This window comes from Hyla sarda, chromosome 3 (genome assembly GCF_029499605.1).
Source record: "Hyla sarda isolate aHylSar1 chromosome 3, aHylSar1.hap1, whole genome shotgun sequence".
NCBI lineage: Eukaryota > Metazoa > Chordata > Amphibia > Anura > Hylidae > Hyla > Hyla sarda.
The window spans coordinates 162300666-162313646 of record NC_079191.1 but is presented as its reverse complement, the minus strand read 5'-3'; the positions used below and the strand labels follow the sequence as shown (position 1 = coordinate 162313646).

Sequence of the window (12981 nt, the reverse complement as noted above, 5' to 3'; positions counted from 1 at the left end):
GGGTCTACAAGAACATGCAAGTGTAAAAAATGGAGATTGTGAATTTTCTCCTTCACTTTGCTGTTATTCCTGTGACACTGTAACACCTAAAGGGTTAAAACGTGGACTGAATGTCATTTTGAATACTTTGGGGGGTGCAGTTTTTATAATGGGGTCATTTGTGGGGTATTTCTAATATGAAGACCCTTCAAATCCACTTCAAACCTGAACTGGTCCATGAAAAATTGTGAGTTTGGAAATTTTGTGAAAAATTGGAAAATTGCTGCTGAACTTTGAAGCCCTCTGGTGTCTTCCAAAAGAAAAACGTGTAAATTTTATGATGCAAACATAAAATAGACATATTGTATATGTGAATAAAAAAAAATTATTTGGAATATCCATTTTCCTTACAAGCAGAGAGCTTCAAAGTTAGAAAAATGAAAAATTTTCAAATTTTCCATAACATTTTGGGATTTTTCACCAAGAAAGGATGCAAGATACCACAAAATTTTACCACTATGTTAAAGTAGAATATGTCACGAAAAAACAATCTCGGAATCAGAATGATAACTAAAAGCATTCCAGAGTTATTAATGTTTAAAGTGACAGTGGTCAGATGTGCAAAAAATGGCCGGGTCCTGAGGTGTAAAATGGCTGGGTCCTTAAGGGGTTAATGTTGTGTCCCCTCAAAATAACTCAACACACAGCCATTAATGTCTAAACCTTGGCAACAAAAGGGAGTACACCTCTAAGTGGAAATGTCCAAATTGGGCCCAATTTTTTTTCCCAGTGTCAGATGACTCGTAAGTATTACTAGGTCTTAGTTGGGAATGGGGAGCACAGGTATCTTATATTTGGTGTTATCGCTCTCACACTCTGTAATACTTGTCACTGGAAGTTCAACATGGCAAAAAAGTTTTTAAGGATCTAAAAAAAAGAATGGTTGCTCTACATAAAAATGGCCTAGACTAAAAGAAAATTGCCAAGACCCTGAAACTGCAGCTGCAGCACGGTGAGCAAGACCATACAGTGGTTTTACAGGACAGGTCGACCAAAGAAGTTGAGTCCACATGCTCAGCATCATATACAGAGGTCATCTTTGGGAAATAGACGTGTAACTGCTGCAAGCATTGCAGCAGAGATTAAGGGGGGTGGGGAGGTCAGCCTGTCAGTGCTCAGAACAGATACGCCACAAACTGCATCAAATTGGTCTACATGGTGGTCCCAGAAGGTAGCCTCTTCTAAAGATGATGCCCAAGAAATCTAACAGTTTGCAGAAAACAAGTAGACTAAGGACATGGATTACTGGAAATGTCTTGTGGTCCGATTAAACCAAGATAAACTTATTTGGAAGGACACGGCACTCAGGAAACTTCATGCAATCTGCAACTTTATTGCCAGGAGCGGGGATACACGAGGATGCACAACTGACAGCGCCTTGTGTATCCCCGCTCCTTGCAATAAAGTTGCAGATTGCATGAAGTATCCTGAGTGCCGTGTCCTTCATCTCTCTATTGGATATTGCTGCTACCTTGCTTTGCACGAGCACCGGATAGTCTGCTGTACGCCCGTCCACCGTAGGAACAGGATCCAGCCTTGAAGTGACTTGACCCCACGGGTGGAGTGGTGCTGACTATAATCTGCTATCTGATTTCATAAACTTATTTGGTGTCAATGCATTTGGGGCGGCAACCAGGTGAGAAATACAAAGACAAATGTGTCTTTTTCTACTGTCAAGCATGGTGGTGGGAGTGTCATGGTCTAGAGCTGCATGAGGGCTGCTGACACTGGGAGCTACAGTTCATTGAGGGAACCATGAATGTCAACATGTACTGAGACATTCTGAAGCAGAACGTGATCCCCTCTCTTCAAAGACTGAGCTGCATGACAGTATTCAAACATGATAATGACCCCAAACAGCCCTCCAAGATGACCACTGCCTTGCTAAAGAAGCTGAGGATAAAGGTAATGGATTGGCCAAGCATCTCTGTAGACCTAAATCCTATTAAGCATCTGTGGGTCATCCTCAAACAGAAGGTGGGGGAGTGCAAGGTCTCTAAGGTCCACCAGCTCTGTGATGTCATCATGGAGGAGTTGAGGAGGACTCCAGTGGCAACCTCTGGAGTCCTCTTGGACTTTTGTTGCCAAGGTATAGACATTGTTAGCTGTGTTTTGAGCTTTTTTGAGAGGACACAAAATGTTACACTGTAATACAGGCTGTGATCTCACTACTTTACATTGAAGCAAAGTGTTATTTCTTCAGTGTTGTTACATGAAAAGATATTATAAAATATTTACAAAAAAATGTGAGGGGTGGACTCACATGTTTAAGAAAAAAAATCAGGAGTTGGACAATTAATCATTTTCTTCTGACACATTCTCTTTAACCCATGGACAACAAAGAATGTACCTGTATACCATCTAGGACTAAACATACCAGGGTTTAGTGCCTTTGAGAGATCAGCACAGGAACTGTGCTCGCTTCAAAGATGGTGAGCGAAGGCCTATTATCAATACCAGGCACCCACCACTACCGTCATTAACCCTTTAGACATCATGATCAATGCCAATCACTGCGTTTAAAAGAAAGAAATACAGTTGCAGATGGATTAGCCATCCTCATCGAATCCCACAGCATGATCAGCACTTGGGTTATGCATGCTGTATCAGTGGAGCACCAAACTCCCTGTACATTGAATAATATTGTACAATGAATGCAATCCAATGATTGAATGTAATAATCCCTTATTGGAGCTTAAAGAGGTACTCCAGTGGAATTATTTTTTTTTTTTTTAAACCAACTGGTGCCATAAAGTTAAACAGATTTGTAAATAACTTGTATTTAAAAATTTGAATCCTTCCAGTACTTATCAGCTGCTGTATGCTCCACAGGAAGTTCTTTTCATTTTGAATTTATTTTCTGTCTGACCACAGTGCTCTCTGCTGACACCTCTGTCCATGTCAGGAACTGTCCAAAGCAGGAGCAAATCCCCATAGCAAACCTATCCTGCTCTGGACAGTTCCTGACCCGGACAGAGGTGTCAGCAAAAAGCACTGTGGTCAGACAGAAAAGAAATTAAGAAATAAAATAACTTCCTCTGTAGCATACAGGAGCTGATAAGTACTGGAAGGATTAAGATTTTTAAATAAAAGTAATTTACAAATCTGTATAACTTTCTGGCATCAGTTGATTAAAAAAAATGTTTTCTACAGGATTATCCGTTTAACCTCTTGGGGACGCAGGGCATACCTGTACGCCCATAACCCATTCCGGTGACCCTTCGTCATATCTGGTCGGTCCCGGCGGCTAATGGTAAGTAGCTGGGACCCATGGCTAATACCGGACAGTACCGATCGCAGGATGAATTTTAGATGCATCGATTAACTTTGATTGCTGTATCTAAAGGGTTAACACCGGACATCACCGATCGCAGTGATGTTGGGTATTAACCCTTCAGATATGGCGATCAAAGTTGATCGATGCATCTAAAATTCACCCCGGGAGCTCAGTAGGGCTGATCAGGACCATTGCGGTGAAACCGCGATGTCCCGATCAGCTGAGGACACACGAGGAGGGTCCCTATAAAAGTTTGAATCACCCCCCTTTTCCCATTTAAAAAAATAAACGGTGTAAATAAAAACAAATATAAACATATGTGGTATCACTGTGTGCATAAATGTCCGAACTATAAAAATGTATCATTAATTAAACCGCACGGTCAATGGCGTACACATGAAAAAAAGGGTATTTTTGGTCACTTTTTATACCATAAAAAAAAATTTATAAAAAGCGGTCAAAAAGACTGATCAAAACAAGACTGGTACCAATAAAAACTTCAGAACACGGCCCAAAAAATGAGCCCTACTACATCACCATATGCGGACAATTAAAAAAGTTATAGGGGTCAGAAAAGGATATTTTTAAACGTAAAAAGTTTTGTGCATGTTGTTATGATTTTTTTCCAGAAGTAAGACAAAATCAAACCTATATAAGTAGGGTATCATTTTAATCTCATGGATTTACAGAATAAAGATAAGGTTGTTCTGTCTTAGTGTGTTGAAGAAGTTTTTTTTTTTTTTTTTTCTCCATACAATGTATATCTGCAAAGCTGCAAGACCAAACTGCAGTACTAATCTGTAGATTCTCTCTGGTATTTACCAGATCTGTGGTTTTTCAGCTCTTACCATTGTTTGACAGAATCATAATAAATACTAACATTTTACTGGTTTATATTTAAACATTCCCAAATTATATACTAAGATATTATATTCATATTTTATTATCTACAAATATACCTTTTTTTTTTTTTTTTTTTTTTTTTTTGCACATTTCACTTCTGTGGATCTCATCACTGTGTATTGCACCATCTAGAGGAGCTTTTGAAGAAATACACATCTGCTCAATAAAAAAATTTATAAATGAATGTTTAACCAGGAAACAAATATATTTTAAATAAAGCTAGTCCTATGGTATTTCCTTGACTGAGTGACATTGTTGATGTATGTTCATCTGTTCAGCTCTTACAGTATATAAGCCTTCATCTCAAAATAGCAACCCAACTACAATAGGAGGATAGTTTCTGTACCTTTTGCTGTGCTCTCAAGTGGCTGCTCTATTCCGCCCATCCTACTTAGTATTCAGCTCTAGTGTTGAGCGGCATAGGCCATATTCGAATTCACGATATTTTGCGAATATATATGGACGAATATTCGTCATATATTCGCTAAATTTGGATATTCCTAATATTCACGTTTTTTTCGCATATGCTAAAATTCGCGTATGCGAAAATTAGCATATGTGAAAATTAACATATACAAAAATTAGCATAAGCGAAAATTTGCACGCCAGTCTCACACAGTAGTATTAGAGCCTTCTTACACCACACAAGCTGAAAGCAGAGAGGGGTGATCACTGTGATGTGTACTGTGAAAAAAACAACAAAAAAACAAATATTCGTATTTACGAATATATAGTGCTATATTCGCGGTTATTCGCGAATTTGCGAATATGCGATATTCGCGAATAAAATTTGCATTGCGAATATTCGCGAGCAACACTATTCAGCTCAGTCCACTGTACTTTAGACCCATCTGCATTTCATACCTACCCAGCAAGACCACACTACAGCCTTGACCAGCCATGCTGCATCCCAGGTCTCCAGGCCAAGCAGACATCCACTGCAACAGAAATCTTCCACAGCCCCTAACAGAAGCTAACTATGGTCTTCCAGACTACTATTATTCTCCAAGACTTGACAGACTGTCCTTGCACTATACCCACCAAGACTGACAATGAGGGGCATTTACTAAGGGGTTTAGTCATTTTTAGTTTAGTCACCTGCCAGCGCCACACAACTTCCATCTGTCTGCTGTTGCAAGACTACAAGTCCCAGCATGCCCTTACAGTGAGGACACGCTGGGAGTTGTAGTCTTGTAGCAGCGGGAGCTGAGCGGCGCGGGCGGGAGACAAGGGGGGGGGGGGGTAGCGGGGAGGCCGTATGAGGAGCCCGGGCGGCTGCACTGTAATGTCAGCCTGGGCTCCTGCCCTGAGAGCCATAGGCTTTGGCTGTCAGGGCATGCTGGGTGTTGTAGTTTTGCAACAGCTGGAGGGCCACAGTTTGCAGACCACTGGTGTGTGGTCTGTAAACTGTAGTCATCCAGCTGTTGCAAAACTAAACAGCTGAAGGGGACCGGCGAAAACGTTCACTTACCCTTCCGAGGCTCCAGCGACGATCGCTGACGGAGATTGTCGCGCGGCACTGTCGCGCGGCACTGTCGTGCAGCGCTGGATCCTACGGAAGCCGGTAAGTTGCGCAAGCTTCCCAACCAGGGTGCCTCCAGATGTTGCAAGACTACAACTCCCAGCATGCCTGGACAGCCTTTGGCTGTCCAGGCATGCTGGGAGTTGTAGTTTTGCAACATCTGGAGGCACCCTGGTTGGGAAACACTGTTTTAGGCCAGTGTTTCCCAACCAGGGTGCCTCCAGATGTTGCAAAACTACAACTCCCAGCATGCCTAGACAGCCTTTGACTGTCCAGGCATGCTGGGACTTGTAGTTTTGCAACATCTGGAGGCACCTTGGTTGGGAAACACTGTTTTAGGCCAGTGTTTGCCAACCAGGTTGCCTACAGATGTTGCAAGACTACAACTCCCAGCATGCCTGGACAGCCAAAGTCTGTCTAGGCATGCTGGGAGTTGTAGTCTTGCAACATCTGGAGGCACCCTGGTTGGGAAACACTGTTTTAGGCCAGTGTTTCCCAGCCAGGTTGCCTCCAGATGTTGTAAAACTACAACTCCCAGCATGCCTAGACAGCCTTTGACTGTCCAGGCATGCTGGGACTTGTAGTTTAGCAACATCTGGAGGCACCCTGGTTGGGAAACACTGTTTTAGGCCAGTGTTTCCCAACCAGGGTGCCTCCAGATTTTGCAAGACTACAACTCCCAGCATGCCTGGACAGCCAAAGTCTGTCTAGGCATGCTGGGAGTTGTAGTCTTGCAACATCTGGAGGCACTCTGGTTGGGAAACACTGTTTTAGGCCAGTGTTTCCCAGCCAGGTTGCCTCCAGATGTTGCAAAACTACAACTCCCAGCATGCCTAGACAGCATTTGACTGTCCAGGCATGCTGGGACTTGTAGTTATGCAACATCTGGAGGCACCTTGGTTGGGAAACACTGTTTTAGGCCAGTGTTTCCCAACCAGGTTGCCTACAGATGTTGCAAGACTACAACTCCCAGCATGCTTGGACAGCCAAAGGCTGTCTAGGCATGCTGGGAGTTGTAGTCTTGCAACATCTGGAGGCACCCTGGTTGGGAAACACTGTTTTAGGCCAGTGTTTCCCAACCAGGGTGCCTCCAGATGTTGCAAGACTACAACTCCCAGCATGCATGGACAGCCAAAGTCTGTCTAGGCATGCTGGGAGTTGTAGTCTTGCAACATCTGGAGGCACTCTGGTTGGGAAACACTGTTTTTGGCCAGTGTTTCCTTCCCAGCCAGGTTGCCTCCAGATGTTGCAAAACTACAACTCCCAGCATGCCTAGACAGCATTTGACTGTCCAGGCATGCTGGGACTTGTAGTTATGCAACATCTGGAGGCACCTTGGTTGGGAAACACTGTTTTAGGCCTGTGTTTCCCAACCAGGTTGCCTACAGATGTTGCAAGACTACAACTCCCAGCATGCCTGGACAGCCAAAGGCTGTCTAGGCATGCTGGGAGTTGTAGTCTTGCGACATCTGGAGGCACCCTGGTTGGGAAACACTGTTTTAGGCCAGTGTTTCCCAACCAGGGTGCCTCTAGATGTTGCAAGACTACAACTCCCAGCATGCCTGGACAGCCAAAGTCTGTCTAGGCATGCTGGGAGTTGTAGTCTTGCAACATCTGGAGGCACCCTGGTTGGGAAACACTGTTTTAGGCCAGTGTTTCCCAGCCAGGTTGCCTCCAGATGCTGCAAAACTACAACTCCCAGCATGCTTAGACAGCCTTTGACTGTCCAGGCATGCTGGGACTTGTAGTTTTGCAACATCTGGAGGCACCTTGGTTGGGAAACACTGTTTTAGGCCAGTGTTTCCCAACCAGGTTGCCTACAGATGTCGCAAGACTACAACTCCCAGCATGCCTGGACAGCCTTTGACTGTCCAGGCATGCTGGGGCTTGTAGTTTTGCAACATCTGGAGGCACCCTGGTTGGGAAACACTGGCCTAAAACAGTGTTTCCCAACCAGGGTGCCTCCAGATGTTGCAAAACTACAAGTCCCAGGTTGGGAAACACTGTGCCCGGCCTCTGCCCCACCTTACTGTAAGGGCATGCTGGGAGTTGTAGTCCTGCAGCTGGGGGGAGGGGACAAGCTTGTCACTTGCCCACACATCTCCTGCACCACACAACTACAACTCCCAGCATGTCCTTACTGTAAGGGCATGCTGGCAGTTGTAGTCGTGCGGGGCGGGAGATGTGTGAGCAGGTGATAATAAATTTACTAACCCATTTTTTTTGTTTTCTTCTCATTTCAGATCCGTGTATCCTGTGGACTCCTTCGGATTCGGTGGACTACTTCGATGACCAGCGTTTTTCTTTGTTTGATTTTAATAAAATGGTTAACGAGGGCTTGTGGGGGAGTGTTTTTTGTAATAAAAAATTTTTAAAACCTGTTGTGTTTTTTTCTTACTTTACTAGACAGGCTTAGTAGTGGAAGCTGTCTTATAGACAGAGTCCATTACTAACCTGGGCTTAGCGCTAGCCACAAAAACAGCTAGCGCTAACCCCCTATTATTACCCCGGTACCCAACGCCACAGGGGTGCCGGGAAGAGCCGGTACCAACAGGCCTGGAGTGTCAAAAATTGCGCTCCTGGGCCTAAGCGGTAACAGTATGGCGTTATTTAGGCTGGGGAGGGCCAGTAACAATGGTCCTCGCCCACCCTGGGAACGTCAGGCTGTTACTGTTTGGTTGGTATTTGGCTGAGAATGAAAATAGGGGGGACCCTATGCATTTTTTTTTAAATAAATAATTAAATATATTAAAAAAACGCATAGGGTCCCCCTATTTTTATTCTCAGCCAAATACCAACCAAACAGTAACAGCCTGACGTTACCAGGGTGGGCGAGGACCATTTGTTACTGGCCCTCCCCAACCTAAATAACACCAGCCTGTTACCGCCTAGGCCCAGGAACGCCATTTTTGACTCTCCGGGCCTGTTGGTACCGGCTCTTCCCGGCACCCCTGTGGTGTTGGGTACCGGGGTAATAATTGGGGGTTAGCGCTAGCTGTTTTTGTGGCTAACGCTAAGCCTGGCTTAGTAATGGACACAGTCTATAAGACAGCTTCAAGACCAACCAAAATAGCTAAAATTTAACAACTTTTATTAAATCCAGTTAAAACCTATATTTACTATAAAATGGATACAGAGTCATCGGTCTACAATACATAAAGACTCAAAACAGGGTAAATTCCCTCCAGGGTCGATCCCCTATTTAACACCCTTGTCAAACCCGACGCGTTTCCCCGTGGGTTAGATATGTCCACGGTTCATCAGGGGTTATACTTAAACCCCGGACACACAGTGGAGAAATATAACTTATTCTATTCAATGTGTAACAGACAGGATGGACGCATAGAACACATAGCAAGCAGAGTTAGTGTACAATATAGTTTCTGTGGGATTCCTCTTCATATCTAGTCTCCAAAGATGTATTTGATAACCAATAGAGCCAAGGTCCTTGATATGACCTCCAGGTTTAGTTCCACTTCCTGAATATCAAAGTACAGCAAAGAATGCCCATGTGATATGAGGTAGGCTAATAAATACAATTATTTTCTTCCTCAGCGATGGCCCCTTTTAACTCCGTGTGTGTACACTGATGATAGCCAAGGCACTGTTATAGCTCCCACAAAATTCACACTTTAAAGATAGGTTTCCTCCATGTGAGGGACTATATAGCCCATAATAATTCTCACACTTCCTATCCTTCACTGCAGAGAGGCTCAATATATCCCTGACTGCCACAAAACCACACAGGTCAAACTCCCCTGCTTGCTTAGGGTCTACCCTGTCTCCACTGTGATCCGGGTACAGATAATGACCATACCAGGCTCCGATCCAGGCTGGCGGCCTGGTATGGTCATTATCTGTACCCGGATCACAGTGGAGACAGGGTAGACCCTAAGCAAGCAGGGGAGTTTGACCTGTGTGGTTTTGTGGCAGTCAGGGATATATTGAGCCTTTCTGCAGTGAAGGATAGGAAGTGTGAGAATTATTATGGGCTATATAGTCCCTCACATGGAGGAAACCTATCTTTAAAGTGTGAATTTTGTGGGAGCTATAACAGTACCTTGGCTATCATCAGTGTACACACACGGAGTTAAAAGGGGCCATCGCTGAGGAAGAAAATAATTGTATTTATTAGCCTACCTCATATCACATGGGCATTCTTTGCTGTACTTTGATATTCAGGAAGTGGAACTAAACCTGGAGGTCATATCAAGGACCTTGGCTCTATTGGTTATCAAATACATCTTTGGAGACTAGATATGAAGAGGAATCCCACAGAAACTATATTGTACACTAACTAACTCTGCTTGCTATGTGTTCTATGCGTCCATCCTGTCTGTTACACATTGAATAGAATAAGTTATATTTCTCCACTGTGTGTCCGGGGTTTAAGTATAACCCCTGATGAACCGTGGACATATCTAACCCACGGGGAAACGCGTCGGGTTTGACAAGGGTGTTAAATAGGGGATCGACCCTGGAGGGAATTTACCCTGTTTTGAGTCTTTATGTATTGTAGACCGATGACTCTGTATCCATTTTATAGTAAATATAGGTTTTAACTGGATTTAATAAAAGTTGTTAAATTTTAGCTATTTTGGTTGGTCTTGAGTTAGTAATTAGCTAAATTGGATTCATGTTCCATATATCAGTGATTTGTATAAGACAGCTTCCACTACTAAGCCTGTCTAGTAAAGTAAAATAAAAAAAACACAACAGGTTTAAAAAAAAAAATATTACAAAAAAACACTCCCCCACAAGCCCTCGTTAACCATTTTATTAACATCAAGCAAAGAAAAACGCTGGTCGTCGAAGTAGTCGACCGAATCCGAAGGAGTCCACAGGATACACAGATCTGTAGAAGAAGTAACCAAAAAAAAAAAAAAAAAAAGTGTAAGTACATTTAGGGAGAAAAAAACTGTGTTAAAAAAATGTAATAAACACACACACACACACTAAACACCGTTTACCACTTCTGAGCCATGACTACAATTTACAGTGATCCCTCAACTTACAATGGCCTCAACATACAATAGTTTCAACATACAATGGTCTTTTCTGGACCATCGTAAGTTGAAACCAGACTCAACATACAATGCTACAGACAGTCCAGATCTGTGAAACGTGTCAATGGCTGGAAGAACCAACCAATCAAAATGGGCATTCACTGGTAAAACCCCTGTATTACTGAAGTGTATGCACTGACTGGTGTCTGGTATTACATGTTCTGTACTCTTTACCTGTATCAGGGTTAGCTGCTCTTTTGGACACCAGGTGAGGGCGACTCCATTACTTTTTTGTGACATTGCCTGTACTGCACAGGAACCCTGAAGAAGCTCCTGTCCTCTACATAGACCAGTGTTTCCCAATCAGGGTGGCCCCATCTTTTGCAAAACTACAACTCCCAGCATGCCCGGACAGCCGTTGGCTGTCCAGGCATGCTGGGAGTTATAGTTTTGCAACAGCTGGAGGCTCCCTGCTTGGGAAACACTGACATAGACAGTGATTTACAGCTCCCAGCAGATCTTTATTACTTTTATATGTAAGGATTTGCTTTATCTATATTAGTTTTCTACTTATTTTTCTTTGTCACTTTTTCCTATTTTGGAGGACATTTTGGTGCCTTTAGAACCAATTACCACGTTTCCATAGAGTTATGGTCTCAACATACAATGGTTTCAACTTACAATGGTTTTCCTGGAACCAATTAATATTGTAACTTGAGGGACCACTGTAGTTATTGAATTATTTAAATGTGGTGAAAAAGCTAAAAAAAAAACGCAAAAACTAAAGATCCAGAAGGAAACCTAGCAGCCAAACCTATTCAGACAGCAGGAAAAAGGAACAGACTATTTTTTCTACTACATGAAGTAAATTTCCCACTTTTGCCTATGTGTGCCAAATTTATTAATGCCGTGCAACAATTTAGTAAATTTGTCGCACATAGTCAAAAATGAAGTAGAAAAAAAACAGGGTAAAAACCAGACTACATAGTAAAAGATTAGTAAATGCCCCTCAATATGCTTAGCAAATACTTCTACAGCTGCAGTGTACTGCATGCTTTTGCATGGCTTCGTCTCAAGCTCTGCGCCACTACTCTTGGCAAACAGCCCACCACATCAATGGACAAGTAGATCTGGCCTCGAGCTCCCAGTAGACAGTTTCAGAAAGCAATCTCTGATTGTCCATGTACCTCTCACACTTCATGATCCCTCTCTCTGGTATAATTTACTCTTGCCACCAACACACTATACAAGGTGCTCAAATAGTGAGAAGGAAGGAAACAAACAGAACAACACAACATGCACACTTCTCTTACACATACACACACACACACACACACACACACAGCATTTACACTACACCCTTTATAGCATGCACATAAGACAATGACATACTGTATGAAAAAGACAAATACATCCAAGTCTCTCTTACCATTGTCCATCACTTGTAATTCCTCTACTTCTCAACTCTCATTTTTAAGAGTGCCTCACTTTACTTGAATTTTAGCTCACAGCAATAAATTCTTCACTTTTGCAGCTCCGTGAAGGAGTATCACTCCTTGCCGTCATGTCTAAGGCTCCATCTTTATCAGGTACCTAGTTTAAGGTACCTTGCAGCTCAATACAGGTGACTTCTGCTTGCTGAGTGGCCCTTGCCACAGCCTAACTTTCTGGATGCAGCTCTATATATATCTTCAACAATAGTGACATCTTGTGACATCAGCATGACACTTTATCATATAGTACATTAGACGACCCTCCCCATTAAACACAAACACAAAAGTCAAAAATATGCAAGTCAAAAATATATTTGTATAGACTTATTTGTTTATAATGTGAATAGATAAAGATAATAAAAATGTGTAAACTTTAATTGTTTTAAAGCAAGATGTGTGTGTACCAACAGTTTTCAATGCAGATGGAATTTTGACATCAATTATAGTTGGTGCTCAGTTCTACCACTAACTGTTTTTCTCTGTTCTAAAATCGAGAGTTGGGTTATCATAAACAAAACGTTGCCCCTCAATTTCCAGTTCTGTTTGATTAGAGAAATTTGTTATATTCTGAGGCGGCCAAGTTGGGTCATTACACAGAGCTCTTTCTAATACTCTATACTGACTGCTTGATCGGTAGTTGAAACATGACTTCATCATTAGCCACAGTCTTCGGTTTTCAATAAATCCCTCCTGAAACACAGTGACAGATATATTATTGATATTGCTTGCTAATAAAAGGTA

The 12981-nt window shown here is 42.7% G+C and overlaps 2 protein-coding genes across 2 annotated transcripts in view; one reads left to right on the top strand and one right to left on the bottom strand.

Annotated features, from left to right (window-relative positions):
• PLAAT1 (phospholipase A and acyltransferase 1) overlaps nucleotides 1-12981 on the top strand; it is a 121872-nt gene that overhangs the window by 86916 nt on the left and 21975 nt on the right. The window lies entirely within an intron of this gene.
• LOC130361839 (probable cation-transporting ATPase 13A4) overlaps nucleotides 11561-12981 on the bottom strand; it is a 108044-nt gene continuing 106623 nt past the window's right edge. Inside the window, exon 29 of the mRNA XM_056565398.1 lies at nucleotides 11561-12930. Within this exon, the coding sequence (XP_056421373.1) occupies nucleotides 12706-12930 (225 nt within the window). The 3' untranslated portion in view covers nucleotides 11561-12705. The remainder of the gene's footprint in view (nucleotides 12931-12981) is intronic.